This window comes from Meles meles, chromosome 15 (genome assembly GCF_922984935.1).
Source record: "Meles meles chromosome 15, mMelMel3.1 paternal haplotype, whole genome shotgun sequence".
Taxonomy (NCBI): domain Eukaryota; kingdom Metazoa; phylum Chordata; class Mammalia; order Carnivora; family Mustelidae; genus Meles; species Meles meles.
This window is the reverse complement of record NC_060080.1, coordinates 19,724,569-19,743,028: the sequence shown is the minus strand read 5'-3', so window position 1 is coordinate 19,743,028 and position 18,460 is coordinate 19,724,569. Positions and strand designations below refer to the sequence as shown.

The following is an 18,460-nucleotide window of genomic DNA, read 5'->3' as shown; positions in this document are numbered from 1 at the left end:
GCGTGAGGCAGTTCCTCCTCCCAGGGGAGGCCAAGGCCTAGGCTCCTCTTTCTGATAATTAATGGAACAGAAGGACCCAGGGGGAGGACTCTGGGCTTAGGAAGGGCTTCTCCTATGTGTTACTTCATTGGTTCTCGCCATGGTGAGGTGGAGGGGTGAGGAGGGCTAGTCAGGCAGTTGGGACAGTCATCCAGCCAGAGGGGCCATGGACCCCCGGTTTGTACCACTGCTTACGGCTTCCGGGCTCACGGGAAGCTGGGGGATGCTAGGGCCGTCAGTAGTATCTTCCCCCGAGCCCGATTCTAAAGTTCTGTCAGGGCTAGGGTACCGTGTCCTGCCGATCTAGGGTCTGGTGCTTTTCCTGGCTCCCATCCCGAAGGAGGAGGGACTCATGCCTCCTTATACTTACGGGATGCTTCGTACATACTCGGTAGTGATGATGGCAAATAATCTGTGGTTCTAGTTTCTTGCCCCCTTCCGTGCCCCTCCTGTAGCGGGCAGCACCCCGCCCCCCATCCCCTGCCTCCAGGCTGCCCTACGGGCAGCAAAACTTTCATATTCCTGAAGGGAAGGGTGCCTTTGGAGGCGAGTTCAAATGCCACTTGGCGACTTACCAGAGGTGGGACCTCAGTGTCCCTTTCAATCTCACCAAGGTGAGGTCCCTTGGCCGTAGCTGGCCTTGGCTCTGTGGGGAGCTCCTGGGCGTGGCTCATGCCCGTGTGAGCAGCTCTTGCCCGTGCTTGCTTTCTGCCTCTCCCCAACCCGAGCTTGGTAGACGCAAGCCCTCTGCGCACTGCTGTCCCCAGGGCTAGCATTCCGGAGGGACTGGGTAAAAGTGTGCTGAATGAATCAATAATTCGAATCTCAGAATCGTGTGGGCTAATAAAGGAATTCTTAATATCCAAAGCTCCTAGGGCAGGGCTCGCCTAAAACAGGAACCTGATGATTTTTGAAATGATTTTATTTATTTATTAATTATTTTTTTAAAAAATGATTTTTGAATGACACACATACTACACAAATGTGTCCTTCTTGTAAAAAAAGACTCATCCCTCCTCCATGGGTTTAATTCCCCCAGCAGAAGCACTTAGTTGTTAGTTTGGTGATAGGACGTGATTTTTTCTATCCATCTCTGTGTGTATAGATATATAATTTTGTTTCACAGTTGCTTTTGTTTCTTTTCCTTTTTTACATAAATGGAACCACATCGTAGTTTCATTTTACAGCTTGGTTTTTCACTTACGATAAGTACCAACAATTTAGCCGTGTAATTACGGTTCTATCCCACTCTATGGATTACCATGGTTCTACTTATTCGTTCTCTGAAGTGGGGCGGGGGGGGGGCGGTGTTCGTGTTGGTTGTAGTGTTTTGTTGTGTGAGCACCTGCGGCGGTGAGCATCCCTGGTCCTGCCTCTTGGTGCATCTGTGTTTCTCTAAGACAGACGCCCAGAGAGAGAAATGCTAGGTCGAAGGGACTGTGTACTTTGCATTTTGTCAGGTCTGCCAAATCACCCTCTAGAAAGGGCAAGGACCAATTTATGCTCCCATAAACAGGGCATGAGATTTCCACCTTTGCCAGCATCAATACTGGGCTAATCTAAGGGGTGGGAAAAAAATGGTATCTTGTTATGATTTTAATTGGTGTTTCCCAGATAGTAAGTGAGGCTGGACATCTTTTCATATGGTTACGGGCCATTTGTGCTGTTGCTACTAGAAGCCCAGCAAATGTTGCTTCCACTTTATAACCCTGCCGTGCTTCCTGTCCGTCCTGGGGAGAACAGCCTGTGAATGTCCAGAGGCTCGTCTCCTGCTGTGCTATATTCCATTTAATAAGCAATCGCTAAGCACCTACTAACTAGGGGGCCATTGTGCTGGGGGCTTTGGGAATAAGGAGAAGAATTAGGTGTGATCCCCTGGGCTTTAGTACAGGAGACGGGAGAAATGGTGGCACCGCAAAGTAGACCATTAAGGGCTAAAACCAGATTATGAGCAAAGTATGCGGCAAGTAGTTTTAGGGTGTTCTGGTCAGCGGGCTTTCCTCACTTATCCGCCGTATGTAAATTTATGACAACCTGAACTTTTTTGTAGGATGGCCTCAAAAATAACATCCCCCTTCCAGGAAGTGAGGCCATTTGGGGCAGGGGTGACAAGACTACTTTACCAAAAGGCTGAACAGGTTTTTAAAGGTATGTCTGTGACAGCCTGTAATCAGAATGACTTTCAGGGCTGGCCTTTAGGATGAGCTGTGAAATCGTCATCCTAGAGGCTCCCATGGTCTCCTAAGTAGGTGGGCCGTTTGCACACTGGAGCGTTCACTTCATCTGGGGGGCACAGAGAAGAGCTCTTAGAACAACCCCCACTTCTTAGGGAGAGAAAGCAAACGGTAGCCGTGGGCGGGGTCTAGCGACTGACCGCACCAACCCTGGAACCCGGCGAAAGGGGTCGGACTTGACTGAGCACCTATTTCTTGCCAGGCACTGTGCGGAAAGCATTCACTTTCACCCTAGAGCTAAGATGTGTATATCAGGACCCGCCAAACAGAGTCTGCTCCAGGGTCCCAGCCCGGGGCAGAAATGTAAACCTCAGTCCATTTGCACTTATGGGAAACACCTGTCCGCAAACCTCACAGGCACCAATCACAGTCGTCTGGCTCAGCTTTCGGGCCAGCTCACCTGAGCCTAAAAAACAGGACCTGCTAGCCTTATAAGGAAACTCCCGACTTCCTAGCCAATCGGGCCCTGCTTCCGCCTTGCCTCTCCTAATATTCCGGCAAGCTCTCTCCCATCCAGAATTCCTCGGGGAGAGTGCTCCATTACGTTTTGGGTTCTGTGCTCCCCGATCCATGGACTGTTTTCCCGTGAGTAAAGGACATCAGACTCATTAGTAAATTGTTTTGTTTTTGTCATTTGACAGATATATTGTCTGCAATTACTATAAGAATATTTTTATCCTGGTTTTACTGATAGGAAACCAAGATTTCCCCTAGATAAGGAGGTGAGAGCCACATGGATATGCTTCTAGAGCGTTCCTGGGGCAAGACTGATCTCATGCTGCTCTGTTTTGCCCCCAAATGACTCACCTAGAACAGAATCTTCCTGGTTTGCAGTCAGAGCTTCTCTTCCAACTAAAGTACGGGGTTAAAAGAGGGGCAGAGCTGGGTGGCCCAGCAGCCAACAGCTGCATCCACTCCCCATCTCCTGGGCCGCCCACTCTCTTTCCAGGTTTGGGTCCTTTTCAGTCCTGGGGACGGGTCCACCCCGCTCAGCAGCTTTGGTCCTGAGCCCTTCCTTCCCTTGAATTGCTGTTTTCTCATGACCGTCCGTTTGACATTGTGCGATTGGATTAAAACAATGTTGGAATGCAATTCAGGAGGCCTGGTTTCTGGACTCAGCCTCGGCCCCTGATCCATTTGAGAAGGTCTTTTCTCCTCTCTGTCCGCACTTCAGCTTCCCTATTTGTAACCTGACGGAAATAGACGTAGCTGACCCCGGAGATTCTAAAATTTTGTCATTTGGGGGTGGAGGGCGGGAGTCATGCTCCGTAGCGCCTTTGTCTCCTATACCACCCTGTACGTGCATTCCAAATTAAGTGTTCCAGTGCGTTCTCAGACCTTACATACGTACCTCTGCAGGAAGCACGCACGTAAAGTATCCTGATGAGGATTTGTATAAAGACTTCTGTGACATTGACGTGTTTGGCGCTATAGTCTAGCTTTCCTTTCCTCTTCACTGCTATCCCTCTTTCCTCCTCTGGTGTTCTATACCCAGATCCGAAAGGTTGACTGTGGTGCTATCTTCAGACCCCGGCCTGGGCTGGGGAGGGGCTAAAAGGGCCGTGTTGCAAAGCGCGCTCTCCACCTCACCCCCCATCCCCGCCCCCACCAGTGGTTGACATTCCTGTCCTCCTGGGGCATTTCCTTAGCTCGGGAATTCACGTTCCAGCTTCCGGCTTTGGTGGCCATCTGCTTAGATCTGCCCCTTATTATTGGTTTCCTTTCCATGAATCACATATTCATTCATTATTTTAAGGACTTGTTGAACCTTAGCTGAGCAAGTACTGTGTGCTCAGGCTTTAAGATAACACCACGTGTGTTTGGGTATCTACCGCATTCCCACATTTTCTAGACACTAAGGAAACAAATGTGGAGGAAAGCCAGAATCCCACCCCAGGATCCCCTTCCCCTCCAGAGAGGTGGGCATGTGTGGGAATGTCTGCTGTAGCCCAGTAGGGCCATTTTGGAAATAGGAGCATATGGGCCATGGGAGCGACTACCTAGCCCTGCCTGAGGACCTTGGCGGAGGCTTGCCGAAGAGAGGAGACAGCATGCAGGCCTTCCACAGGAGCTGGGAGTCTCCCTGGCAGGGATGGTGGCAGAAGGGCATTGGGTGGGCTCCTGCGGCAGGTGCCGAGAAATCCTCTGGGAGTCTGGAGTCTAGAGCACCTCAGGATGGTTTGCATCATTGGTTCAACTTCGGGAAGCATTCTCGTAGCACTTTCTTTTTCTTTTTCTTTTTTTTTTTTTTTTAAGATTTTATGTATTTACTTGACAGAGAGAGACACAGTGAGGGAGGGAGAGGCAGGCTTCCCGCTAAGCAGGGGGAGCCCGATGCGGGGCTCGATCCTAGGACCCTGGGATCATGACCTGAGCAGAAGGCAGAGGCTTAGCACACTGAGGCCCCAGGTGCCCATCTACCACTTTCTATGAGGCAAAGGAGAATATATAACGGCGATGTTCTCTCTGCTTTGCTTTAAAGAGCAGACCCATGTCCAGGAGACCACCAGGGATGTTCAAGCATGGGGAGGCCGGCTCGCCTGCATGACTCTAGCCAGTACGTTAGACGAAGGGAGCTAATGGGCTTGAATTCCGTTGTTACTGAGCATTCACAGCGCTGAGCTGGTGCTGCAGGACTTGCTCCCTGAGCAGAGCGCCTGTCCCAGAGCCTCATGGGGCTGGTGGAGGAGGCTGGACTTTTCACCGTGAACCGCAGTGTCAGGCGAGAGCACTTGGCTGGGGGGGGGGGCGGGGGGGGGGGGAGATTCCCAGGAAGCTTCCTGGTGCAGGCATCCTTTGTGAATTCTAGTAGGGATCCATAGGTCTTTCAGGGGAAGAACCACTGAGGACAAAGAGAAGGAGGCATGAAACTTCTGGGTTGGGTAGGGCCGAGCAAGAGGCTCTGGTACGTCATGTGTGAGAGTCAGGAAGTGTAAGAAGAGATAAGACGACAGAGGGGGATGGTCAGATCGGCAAAGGCCTTCCTGTCACAGTGAGAGACTGAGGCTTCATTGTGCAGGGGAGAGCAGGGGTGTGAGAGAAGTGAGTGTGGATTTTAGGAAGATGACCCTGGCGGCATGGCAAGGGAGGCCAGAGCCAAAGGGCTGAGAAGGAGGACAACTTAGGGCGACATTCCATGGCTTTGACCGATAGGACAGGATAGAACTGTCTGCAGCTGGAGGGCAGGGAGAAACCTGCTTCGTTTCGGGGACTGGGGGTGGTGGTCCCTATCTGAGCTAGAGAATCCAGGAGGGAGAGCAGCTTTGGGACCGGACGGTGGTGTAGGCTTTTCATTTCCTTAAGGATGTATTTTGATCAGCAGGAGTTTTTCATTTTAATAAGGTCCAGTTTATCCCATTTTGTTTTTCTTTTATTTTTTTGGTGTGTGTAGCTCTGAGAATTCTCTGCCTACCCCAAGGTTGGGAAAAGGTTCTCTTAGGAGGGGCTGGACCTTTGAGTTAGACGTTAGACAAACTGCTTTTGAGAAGTCAGCAGGGTGGCCGTGAATGGGGAGAGGTGTACCAGGCAGCTCAAAAGGTGGGTCCGGAATCAGGGTTCCCGTTGTGGAAGGCGAGTGCACGCTGCAGAGAGGAGGGAAAGGCCTGGAGTGCGGAGAGCAGCCCGCAGCCCGCACTGACCCGACCCGGATAGTGCGGAGCAGGGATGCGGAGCTCCTGGGAGTCGCTGGCAGACGGGACTGCGAGGACTTCCAGAACCAGAAGGAGCTCTGGAACCCATCAGAGGACCATTCAAGACCCCTTTGTCGCTAATCTGCGGAGCCCTTTCTAATCTGCGTGAAGCGTCTGGTCATCCCGGCCTCCACCTCTCAGTTTATACTCTCCCAAAGCCACCATATCTTGTGTGTGTGTGAATGTGTGTTTGTGTGTGTGTGTGTGTGTGTGTGTGTGTGTGTAATTTTCCCAGTTTTTGGACTTGTCATTTTTTAATTACAACTCTTTGCAGCTGCCTTATGACTCTTCCCCTATTCCTCTTTAGTCGGTAAATGGTGGGCAGTATAAATATTTTAATTTTCCATTCCCAACTCAGATGGGTTGAACAAAAATAGGGATGAAACAGCTCAGTCTCCTGCGTATTTGCTTCTAGATGCTGTTTAAAGGGCAACTTGGCGGGGTAAACAGAAACCAAAAATTGAGTTGGACTTGCTTTATGCATAACAAAAGTGCGATCAGAAGTCAGTGTCTTGAAGGACTGGTTGGTGTAATAACGCTGCATCAGAATCACTCGGGAGGGGCATTCAAAAGGCCCATTCCCAGGCCCCTTTTGGAACTGTCGGAGCCAGAGCCTCTAGGGCGGTTCTCGGGAAAGCTGATTTTCCAGCCGGCTCCCCAGATGATTCTGAGACTTGTGGAAGTTTGAGAACCACCAAGCTTTGGATGATCCCAAGGAAACCAAACTTGGGACGCAAGTGATTCCCAAAAGATGTCTTTATTGTATCACCCACACTGCGGGGTGCGGGGGGGTGCTCTGTGCACATTGGGGTCACCGGGGAGTTTTGTTTTTGCTTTAACCACCATGACCTGGCCCCTCCTCTGGATTCGCTCATTACATTTGGAATTTAGTGATGGGCCCTGGCCCCCCGAGTTTCTGAAGCTCTCCAGGTGATTCTAACATACAGCCCAGGGTGGGACTCTCCGATCTGGGAATCCTGAGCTGGGAAAGACGTGCGGCCTCGAAAGCGGGCAGCGCTAGGGAACTGTTTCCAAACATGGGTGGGGGAGAGAAGACCGGAAAGGACTTGGTACAGGAATTCAAATTTTCCCTTTGGGATGGAGATTGTAGGCGTTCCTGCTGTTTTCAGCAGTTTACCGCAAGGCTCGTCCGCTGGGCTCCTCCTGGGGCTTCTCTTAGGACTCTGAAACTTGAGAGGGTCTGCATGCCTGAATCTGAATGGTGGTCCCCGAGGCCCCTCCCTTTGACCCCCAGGCCTAGAGCAGGGGTGGGGGAGGGGAGAGAAGGGGACAGCAGCCCAGGCAGTTTGGGTTTGCCAGGTTCCTTTTGACCCGTACCCCCTAGGTGTGAAATCTACGCTTCTCTCAAGGCTCGGGTTTCTAAACAAAGTGACCACATCCACAAGTCCTCAAGCCAACTTGTCACAGGGTTCTTTCCACCTCTCAAATGCTGCCCCCCTCCCCACAACTTCCTTCTGTCCTTCCTGTAACATTCAGCAGATATTCGTGGTCCCATCAGATTGATTAGGAAACCAGGATCCAGAGAAGCTAGGCATTTGCCGAAGGTCCTGGCATCCGCTGTGATTCCCCGCTCAGTCTGAGCCCTCCCATCCCGCGCCTTGTGGGGACACGGCGAGGTACGGGCCAGCCGCACTGGCCACTTGCACCCCTGCTCCCTGCCCAGACCCCACCCTCCACTCCCTGGTGGAGCCCTGCACACCCCGCCACTCTGGGCTAGGGGCTGAATGCAATCTGGAGGGGAGAGCTGGCTTTGCGCTGAAGCCTTCCCCTTACTGAGCGGAGCTGGAGCTGGAGGGAAGGAGAAGGTGGGCAGGTCAGTGAGGACCGAGGTAGCCGCTGCTGCAGCTCCAGGAGCCTCGGCGGCTCTCGCAAGCTGGGGCTCCCAGGCCCCTGGCATCAGGGAAAGTGCCGCAGTGACTGGAGAGAATGACAGGGCTGGGGACGAGTGAAGGCCGCCTGGGGTGGTGGCGAGGAGAGATGAGGCCAGGGGTCAGCCAGGAAGGGCCTCCCGACCCTTTCTGTGGCTCTCTGGATCCCTGGAACGCGTGCCAGGGGGTCTGAGTGTGTGGACTGTACAGCGGGCGCCCCGGGGCACCTCCTGCCTCGCACCCCTGCCCTCCCTGTGCCGGGGAGCCGAGGCAGCCGCAGACACCCCTGAAGATCTGGCTGCTCCTGTCTGAGAAACCCGGGAGGCTGTGCCCACTCCTTGCTCCCCCGCCGCCGCGGTCCCGTGCCAGCCCTCGCCAATCCGGGTCTCCTCCGCTCTCCTTCAGCACACGGAGACAGCCTCCCCACCACCTCATTTACCACTAATTGCATGCTGTCTTGGAGGAGGGCTGTGGTTCCGTGCGCGGTGGGCCTCGGGCACACAATGGGGCTGTGAGTAACACAAGGGTGGAGGCCCGTCTCCCCCACCTCCGCGGTGTCCTCCCCGGGGCCCAGCGGTGGTGGGTGCTCGGGACGGCCGTGCTCCTGGATCCTGGGGTCCGGCGGGGGTTCAGGTGGACTCAGACGTCGGCTCCAGAGTACAGCATGGCCCCTCCTGTGGGTTCTTCGACAGGCGAGGGGGATGGGGGGCCCGTGGCCCCCAGCGTTTGCCTGAATGCTGCACCTTTCCTGGGCCCAAGTTTGGGGAGGATGGCACAGAGCCCAACAGGCCGGCATGGTGCGGGTTGCCATGGTGACCCTTTTCCGTTTCCTTCCGAAGGATGATCCTTTCTTTCAGCTGGATCATCTGCCTGGGCTGCCACCACTCTCCTCACTCTGGGAACCACGCTGCCCAGCCCCATTACCTCTGCTTTGTGCCACAGGGAACCCCTTGTCGGGAGGCTCGGTTCTAAATCACAGTCCAGTTATCAGCCGGTGGCGTGTTCTGGCTTGAAGGGGAGCAGCGAGGACAGGCCCTGGAGATGTGGCCTCAGTTCAGACACGGGTGCTGGGCGAGCTCACCTCTGCCTCTCCTTCTGCCTGCCCCTCCTCCCTCCAGACCGCTTCCTCCTCACTTAGTGGCTCAGACCCCTGGGTGGGCTCAGTTCCTGGGGGCTTCTGTTTCCTGGTTTGTAACAAGGATAGCGGGGCCTTTAGTGGTTTCCACACCTGGCAAGAATCAGAATTACCGAGGGAGGTTTCTGAATGGATTCCTGGGCCCTGCCCCAAGCCTGCTGCTCTCCACAGGAGGGCCCAAGAATCTGTATTTTTTTTTTAAAAATCTCCTTGGGTGATCCTAATACAGTTAAACCCAACTGACTTGGGGATTCTCCTGGCAAGATGATCTGTGGGGCCCTTTCGGGAAGGAAAGGAAGCCCTGCCCTGTGCTGAGGACTGACCAGCCTTTTTGGGTTCTCAGGAGCTTCTGAAGAGCCCCCTCGCAGGCTACTCGTCAGGAAGCGGGTGTTTCCTGGTCAGGCTGGCTAAGCCAAGACCAGGCCCCCACCTTTCCCCCACAGGAGAAGGCTGGAGAGAGAGAATGACAGGAAGAGGGGGGGGGGGATGTTGCCATAACAACCAGCTCCAGGCGGAGGCCTCCCTTCCAGGGGCTGGTACTTCACCCCAGTAATGGTGGTTTCCATGGAGATGGGTTACTGAGGGACAAGGGGAACATTTGCCCCACTTAGAGCATTAGTGAGGAGGTGCCAGAAGGCAGAACATCTCTAGGTGGGAGCCTTGGACCCCTGTCAACTTGAAGCTGCCCCCACCCCCCCAACTATGGCCTCTGCTCTCCAGGTGCAGGTCTGACACTCTCCTGCTTAGTTGCTCTCCCTGCGATTGGTCTCCCTAGCAACAAGTCCTGCTAACTCCTTGCTGTTGGCTCCGTGGCTATTTTTAGCTTCACTGCCAGCAGCCCAGTCCTGGTCATTTGCTTGCAACCTCCATATGGATTGCAGGGGAACAGGCAAACAAAGATTCCCCGGGCTCTTTGGAGGGGGGCCTAGGCATGGACCTCTTAGTACCTCTTAGAATTTTGCTCTGGGAAGTATCTGTCCCCAACTGGGAACTTGGGCAGTGGATTCTGGAGGAGGCTCCCAAGACGATGTTGAATCCAGTTCAGCAAACACTGTTTAAATCCCCTACAAGGTGCAAGGAGGTCTAGTCCTCACTGCTTCTATCTGAAGCAGAACGAGGTCCAGGCCCTGCCCTCTAGGAATTTTAATCTTGTGGAGGAGAAAGATGAGTACACAATTGCCTTAGTGGGCAAATATTGGCAGGTGCTGAGAGAGGCTTACAAGGTGCTATGGGAGTAAAGTGGAAGAGGGACAGGGTAATGGGGGGGGGGGGGTCAGGGGAGGGTCCAGGGCAGCACTGTTCCAGCAGAACTTTCTGCAATGATAAAAATGGTTTAAAATCTGTGCCGTCCAGAACCATCGCCCCAGCCACGTGTGGCTCTTGGGACCCTTGGAAGGTGGACCAGTGCGACTGAGGAACTGAACTTTTAGTTTTATTTAATTTTACTTAATTGAAATAGCACATGCAGTGAGTCGTGACCCTGTTGGACAGTTTGGGTCTAAAGAAACTTACCTGGTGGATGTAACTGGTGAACTGGGCCGGGGAGGCTAGATGGGATTGGGGCTGGTGGGAGTTGAAGGGGAGGAGTGAGGAACAGCATGAGCAAAGGCACAGAGGCCAGGAAAGGGCATATTTTGGGACTAGCAAGTGGGTGGGCCGAGTGTGGGCCACGTGATGTAAGCGCTATACAGATCGTGGGAGCCTTGAATGCCGTATAGAGTGTTGTCTGTAATCAGCAGGTAGTCAGAGTCTCCTGCTCCCATGGGAGGCTTTTGGGCTTGTCGGTAGGAGATCAGATCAGAATAGACATCCATTTTGACCTCGTGGCCTGTTGTCTGGATCAAGCCTCCCTGGCCTTGGGATGGCTGGGAACGCACATGTGGCCGAAAAAGTACGCGCAGTGCATCCTCAATGTGTGGCTTTGCAGATGGCTTCATAGGGATCATGGCTTCTCTGGTTTTGAGTAGAGGGACTCAGGTAGTTAATATCCTGTTTCATAGAAGCCACATCACCTCCCCCCTCCTTCCAGCACTGGATGTCATGTCAAAGCAGACCACAGAACACCCAGCACAGCTAACATGGCAATCCCACCGTGACGTGTGGGAACTCCTGCTGGGGCTGGTGGGGGTGGGGGTCGGCTCTCAGTTCCCTGAGCTGGAAAGTCAGATTAACCACACTCACTGCGACTGTGTTCTTCAGAAACACAGGAATATGACATACCAGAATGTTAAATTTACCGATTTCTAACGGGACGGGTCCTCCTTGCCACACAGATCCTATTGCTTGTCCTTTGGCCTTCGGCCAACTTAGTGGTATCAGAATCACGGGAAAACGTCATTAAGATTAGAAGTTTGCTTGACGGATCCAGGGTCAGGGTGAAGAGTCAGGTGTCCTGAAATACAGTAATTCATCAGGCCTGCTCTCTCCCTGTCAGGCAGGAAGTGTGCCCTCTCTTTAAGGTCACCCTCTCTTCAGGGAGTCCTGGATACTTCCTCTCCAACACTTCTGTTAGGCTCTTGACATCCACCAGATCTTCTTTTCATCGAGGAGTTCCCCCTTTCAGCCTACTTTTACCACGTTCCCAAGACCTTGCCTTGTCTTACATGACTCTCCTACTTCAGGCTGACAATCTTTATCACAATCAAAAGACCTGTCTCAGGGCACCTAGCTGGCCCAGTTGGAATTGATCTCGGGGTCGTGAGTTCAAGCCCCACGTTGGGTGTAGAGATTACTTAAATAAATAAGCAAACTTAGAAAAAAGATCTCAGGAACCAGCCCTGGAGGGTGACTTTGGAAGGTCGAAGACATACATGACCTGAGGATCCTTGAAGCCTGCCCTGGTTTTTTTCCTGACCTTTTGCTAAGGTCCCTTCTTGTTCTAACTCTGAGGTCTCTTCTGTTTGAGGGACTTTCTCTGCCCACTGAGCATGAAGAAGACACGAATCTCTGAGTGACTCAGCATCATATGGAAGAGGGGGAAACCTTTCCTCTCCGCATAATTACAGGAGAGGGACGGTGCCCAAGGTTGGCGAGGGGGCAACCTTGAGTTTGGGCTTTCTTTTGCTTAAGCTGGGAGCTGTGTAGGAGACATAAGATTTGAGTTCATTTTAAAAGATAAGAGTAAGGAAGTTTGGCAGGTGGAGGGAAAGGCTACTTTAAAGTGGGCCAAGAGAAAGTGAAAAGGTCATGGCGCTGGTCCATTCGGACACCTTGAGTTCTGGCCACGTGGTAATGGAGAAGGAAATGTCATAGAGGAGACAGAGCGTCTTTAAAAACAGCCAGCCAAGCCAGATCAGAAACTTCATTTGAGAGAAGGCCTGTGTATGTGTGTGTTGGGGGGGGGGTGCTGTCTGGAGTGGCCTGGCCCTGGATGCTGAGCAGACACATCAGTGAGAGAAGCAGCAAAGCAAGTCCTATTGCATTCCTTAAAGGACAAGAGCAGGCAGGAGGTACAGAGTCATGGTTTCTCGTCTCTGCTTGGGGCCCTCCTGAAAAATTGTGCCAGAAACCTTGATGGGGTTGAAAGATGGGCTGGAGCAGAAGAGAGCCTGTCTTTTGTGGAATGACTCCTTCTCCTGGCTGTATGGTTGCTGGGCCTCCGTCTGGCTTGGGAGAGGGAAGTTTGAATTCCCCAGGTTTTATTTGGAGAAAGCCCTCTCTCTGGTTTGGCGTCCTCCTCCCTCTTCAGGGCTTGCTTGCTCTGATGGCCCTTGGAAAAATGCTGAGCCCCAGGAGAGAAGGTGGGCTGTCCTTCCCAGCACATCTCTTGACCTCATTCTGTGGGCATGGCTTCCAGCTGGTATGTTCCCAGCTGACTGTGGCTGGAAGCCAGGCACCTGGGGCATTATCTCTTTAAGAGATGCTGGTATCCCAGGGCCTGGGAGGGCAGATGTTATCACTTCTGTTTTGCAAATGAGAAAAATGGACCTCTTGGGGGTAAGTGACTAGTCAAGGTCATGGTGGTGGAACCAGAACCCAAGTCCAGATCTTCGGACAGGTGCTGCTGGCTAAAAGGCCCTCTGCTGTCCGGAGCGATTACCTTCAGTTGCTCTGCTCTTCCAATTCATCATGCAAACTGAAACCAGGCTGATCTTTCCAAAATACCCATTCATTTGGTCTTCTCAGAAAGTCTGCTGTTTTTCTTCGCTGCTCTAGGATGTATCCATTGGTCTCCTTCTCGGCAGCCTTTAGCCTGAGTCGTACTGGGAGGTGGCAGGGGAGGTGGGCACAGATTTTACTCCCATTCCAGGCTTACATCTCTTTATTTCCTTCCTGTTTTACCTCATTCCAAATCTGATTCATTTCTGCTCCGCACTGCCCTCCTCAGCCTCATTTATCATTCCTACTCGCCATCTTTCTGGTGGCTTTCAAGCCAACCAGGTCGGTGGGGCTTGGTATTTGTGGTATAGTTATCTTCACAGATGTTTTTCAATGACCTTTTCCTATCTCCCCAAGTGTAGTGAATCTGTCAACTCCTTGAAGGCGGGGCCAAGACGGTCTGCTTCTGTATGGGATGTGGGTGGAGACTCTGTGTGTGTGTGTGTGTGTGTGCGCGCGCGCGCGCGCGCCTCCGTGGGGGGAGGGACCTCTGCTCCGGAGGAGGGAACTCGAATTGGTTGAGGCTGCACCTGGGGGCTGCACCTGGAGGCTCCAGGAGAGGGATGTCGTTTCTTGGAGCCGCAGATGGTTGTGCCCAGGGATGAGAAATTGCTGAACTTTTCGGGTGTGCCCTCTCCACCATCACCTTGCACACAGGAAAATGGGACATTCGGCGCAGATGCTGAGTGACCTAGGGGGCCCAGGGGCTTGACCAGGAAGAGGTTTTCAAAGCCTGAACTCAAGCCCCGGTTTTAAGGGACCCCTCTCTATCCACCTGTAGTATGAAGAGGACAGCCCTCTCCCCAGCAGTTCTCGTTCTGGAGCGCTCCCAATTTCTGCAGGCGCCTTCTGTCCGCCTCTGTGTGCTTTGAGTTTTCCCTCCAGCTTCCTGGGCCTCTACGCTCATCTGTAAGCTTTTTCTTTTCTTTCTTTTTTTTTTTTTTTTTTTTTTTTTTTGGTTGTGACTGACTTTTAACAACTTTCTCCTGGCTCTCCCAGGCCGTCCGCAACCTCCTCTCTTCTTTTGCCGGCGCTCCTGGCTCTCTCCGCGCTCCCGGCTTACCTCCGCCGCTGCAGAGCAGCCCCTTCCCTCCCGGTTCCCTTCCCTGCCTCCGCGGGCTCCCCGCCTCTCCCCACGGCGCCCCTCGGAGCTCTCGCAGAGTTGGGGGAGAGCGGGCGGGAGGGCCAGCCCGGAGGAGGGGACGGCGCCGCCTCCAGCCCGGCCTGGGCGGGGTCCTGGGAACGGGCGGAGGCCCAGCCGCGCCCCCAGGCCCCAGCGGCGGCCCGCGCCCCTCGGACGGGAGGAGAGGGGCTGGCCCACTGCCAGCGTCTGAGAGCCGGCCCCCTCCCCCGGCCCGCTTGCAGCCAACCAGGCACTCCAGCGGGGCCCACGTGACCTGGAGTTCTAGACAAAGAAAATGTTCAAGCCCTCCCCCCCACCTCCCCCCTCCCCCTCTCTCTGGCCCCCTCCGCCCCCAGCCCCATCGCCCCCATCCCCTCCCCCCAGACGGGCAGCTACTTACAGAGCTTCAGGGCCGGGGCTCACACCTGAGCCGGACCACAGAGGGGCTGCACCTGGCCTTATGGGTAGGTTCCTGGACGGAGCCCTGGGGAGACTGGGGGCGGGGAGGCGGCAGGGGCCGGTGGGAGGATCTCTGGGCCGCTGCAGCCCTCTGGATTTGAGAAGAGTCAAAGTATGCCTGCCTGGCCCGCAGGAGCTGGCTGCTCTGCCTGGCCTGAGTTCTGGAGATGCTGAGTTAGTGCTGTCCCACCCACTCCGCAGGAGCCCCAAGCCCCACTCTTCCCAGCGCTCAGGTGGGACGTGATGGTGCAGAGCCCAGAGCAGCAGCCCCAGCGTGGGAGCCTGGGGCAGTAGTCACTGAAGGCTGAGGGGCAGACCCTGGCCCCGGGGAGTTGGGAGCCCAGGAGTTGGGCTTGTGCAAGCAGCGCCTCGCCCCAGCTGGCTGGCTGGCCGACGGGCTGTTGGCACTTCCTTGCCGACCTGTGCTGCTGGCTGGGGCACCAGTGCAGTCGTCGGGCCATGCGCACCTTGCAGCCTCTTGGGAGGGACCGTTTTCTTCTGTGCGTGTCCCTGGGAGCCAGCGGGCAGGCCTGCAGAGAGAAGTGGTGCCGGGTGGGAGGGAGCAGTGGGCCCCTGACAGGGGCCGGGGCCCATGAGCGGGTACCATGGGGGGCAGCCCGACAGCGGCCCGGGACAGCCTGGGATCCACTGCGCCAGTGGGGAGTTCGCATGGGCGCCCAGACCTCTGACCTTTGGAACGGGAAGCAGAGGGAGGTGGAGGCGGGACAGCTGCCCAGGAAGACAGGACTGGTCGGGGAGACCTTGCCTCTGCTAGAGTGGGGTTACCCTTGGCTTTCCCGTATGGACAAACTCCAGATGAAGTGGCTTCCTTGAGCCACGGTAGTTGGGGGTGGTATGGTGACTCCCTGGTCCCGCCCCACCTCTGGGCTGTTCTGGAGTGGGAACTTGGGAACTGGGGGTAGAAGCCTTTAGCCCAAATGCCAAAGCCCTGAGTTAACCCTTCTCTCTCCCATTGTTTGCCTGGGGAGGAGGGTTGGAGTGAGCGTGGAAAAAAGGCATTCCCACACTGCCCTCGGCAGACTATTCTAATGAGGCCCCTCCCCCACCCAGCCACCGTCTCTGCCACTTCTTCCCCTTTCCTCCTGCCTCCTGCTGCTAACCCACCCCCTTCCTCCTTCCCCCACCCCTGCTGGCCTCGTCCCGATGGAGGCCCCCTTCCTCCTCCTCCGCCTGCCAAAACCCTGCTGGGTGCGTGTTCTCCTGCACCCAGTGGGTTGGGGGCGCTGAACAGCCGTCAGCAGCAGCATCTGACAAGCTGGGGGAAGTTGAGGGGGAAGAATAATGTTCGGGAACTCACTGTGGAGGGGTTGAAAAGAGAGACAAAGGGGCTGTGGGGGAGTGAGGAGGGTGGCATCAGGCACGACTCCCTTCCAGAGCCCGGCGCCCACCCGCTGCCGCTCGCGGTGCAGGTGACCTCACCTTTCCTCGGAAGGCCCCTCCCGCCCTCTGCCACCTGCACCTTGTTCTGGCCCCAGGGGCCTCATCACCCCTGAAGGTCTCGGAGTCACCCATGGCAGCACCCTGGACTAGATCAGTCACCCATGCCTGAATTTCGAGGAGGCGTGGTGTTTCTCTGAGCAGACCTGGGGCTCCCATAGGCCTGCCACAGCTGATTCTAGAAGAGGATGGGCTTGAGTGCACACCTAGGTGCATCTCCTTATGGGGGAGGGGGTGGTAGGTAAATGATGGTAGGGAGGGAAGGGCAAAGTCCCAGCAGGTGGTGGGGGGGCTTGCTTGGGAGGGGAGAACAGTTGCTCTGCATTCTCCACCCCCATCCCTGCTGGCTTCCGGCTCGTTTTCCCAGCTGCTTGTGGGCTGGGGGCAAAGGATTCATGACCCCAGCTTAGAATGTGTTGAGTCAGGGAGAGAACTAGGATTTCCATACTCAGTGTTGAAGGGCTCCACCAGAAGCAGGTTTGGTTGGTGGCCTGGAGGCGTGAGATGCAAACAAAAATGGATCTGCCACACAGTAGACCTTGGAGCTTTAACACAAAGGTTCTTAACCTGGCGCCCTCGGATCTGGGAGTCCGTGGGTGACTTTGGAGGCTCCTTGGCGTTCTTGATACTTACCATATATCAGATTCTTGAACCATTCAGAAAAGTTGAGTGGAAATCCTTTAGATGAAATGCTTTTTTAGGTCGGAGCAAGTTGGAAGAGCGAGGATTGCTCTAGAATTTGCTGTTCTGTGAGTTGTCAGGCAAAGACCGGAACACACATGCCCGTTTCTAGCTCAGAGTTCTTACGCTCTGACTTATTTTCTGATGTTCTTGTTCAGTTTTGAGGGTGGGCTTGCATTCCCAGCTCTAAACTCTCTGGGGAAGCTTCTTGTTGAAAGGCATGTTGGAGATGGGAGCTCTTTCACCGAATGTGGTGGGAACAGGTGCAGAGCCTTAAAGTTTGAGTTCCCGGGTCCCTCGGATTCAGTCACTAGGGCGAAGTTAGGTTGAATGGTTCTCAGAGCTAAGGGTCAAGGATTTCATTCTCTCCTGTAGGGTAATGGGAATCCTGGAGCAGGTTTTGGGAAGGAAGAGCGTGAGACAGTGAATGGATGGAGGCTGTTCAAAGGCGAGCATGGTTGGGTTTGGGTTGTTAATTTATCAGTAGGGTGGCAGGGAGGACATGTGGCCCGGAGTGCGTTCTCAACAAACTGTTGTTGAAAGAATAAATGTATCGATGGATCAAAAAGGCGTGTGTAGAAAGAATGGGCGAATCTGATAACATGAATTTGATATAATCCTAAGATTCCAGAATGGTGTGGGAGCAGGCAGGCTCTGACGGGGCTTGAGCAGAGGGGGACCCAGAGCAGTGATTTCATTGCGTAGACATCACGACCAGACTGGATGTGTGGACTGGAAGCCAAGACCAGGAATAGAAGGGGTTGATTGCCCAGGAAAATTGTAAAAAGGACGAGAGGATCCAGTTCATGATTGGGAAGTAAGGGAGCAGAGGATGGAGCCAAGATCTGTGGCCAAGCTAAGCCTCACGATTACTCTTTGGATAGACTTAGTCTTGCCGTGTCAGAGGGTGGGCAGCTGACGGAGGCTGACCTAGGGAGGCAGCATTCGTGAGCGGCACAAGAGAAGGTTGGAAACCAGCCAAATGATTGGAGTTCACCGACCAACTTCCGATTTTCCCATTTTCTATGGCAAGCCAGTTGAGTTGATGAGCACAAGAACTCAGTCCTTCACCTCCTGTCGCTGTCTCCAGACCACAGAGAGATGGAGGAGAGGCCCCCCCCCACCCAGTGTCAAGTGACCTGGAGAGGTCAAGGTAACTTGTTCCTTATTTCTCCAGGCTGAGAAGAAAGCCAAGGTGATCGCAGTAATGAATGCTGTGGAAGAAAACCAGGGCTCGGGCGAGTCTCAGAAGGTAGAGGAGGCCAGCCCTCCCGCCGTGCAGCAGCCCACCGACCCCGCCTCCCCCACAGTGGCCACCACACCTGAGCCCGTGGGGGTGGACGCAGGGGACAAGAATGCCACCAAAGCCGCGGATGATGAGCCGGAGTACGAGGTGAGCGGCTCACTTCTCCGCCCGCCTCGTCCAGCTCTTTCCTGGGTCCTTCCACTGCCAGCTCTTCCCGTCCTGCTCTCCTCTCTCCACCTGACCCCAGGCCTCTTCGTCTCCCCAGTCTCACTCTGTCTTGGTCGGTTCGGATGGAGCTCCCTCCTGGCTGTCCCGACCCTCAGATGCCCAGGGCTGGGGTTGCCACGGGGGGATCAGGGTGGCAGGGCCTCGTGACCGCCACGTAATGACTTCTGCTCCTTGGGGCTCC

At 54.6% G+C, this 18,460-nt stretch overlaps 1 protein-coding gene across 4 annotated transcripts in view; it reads left to right on the top strand.

The window, feature by feature from the left end:
- Positions 1-18,460, top strand: part of DNMT3A (DNA methyltransferase 3 alpha) — a 97,357-nt gene that overhangs the window by 65,413 nt on the left and 13,484 nt on the right. For 3 of the 4 annotated variants that reach the window (XM_045978870.1, XM_045978868.1, XM_045978869.1), the window contains exon 7: positions 17,983-18,198. In XM_045978870.1, coding sequence (XP_045834826.1) covers positions 17,983-18,198 — 216 coding nt within the window. Of the gene's footprint in view, positions 1-14,131; positions 14,672-17,982; positions 18,199-18,460 lie in introns of those variants that run through there. The other variant, XM_045978871.1, reaches the window with a different exon arrangement.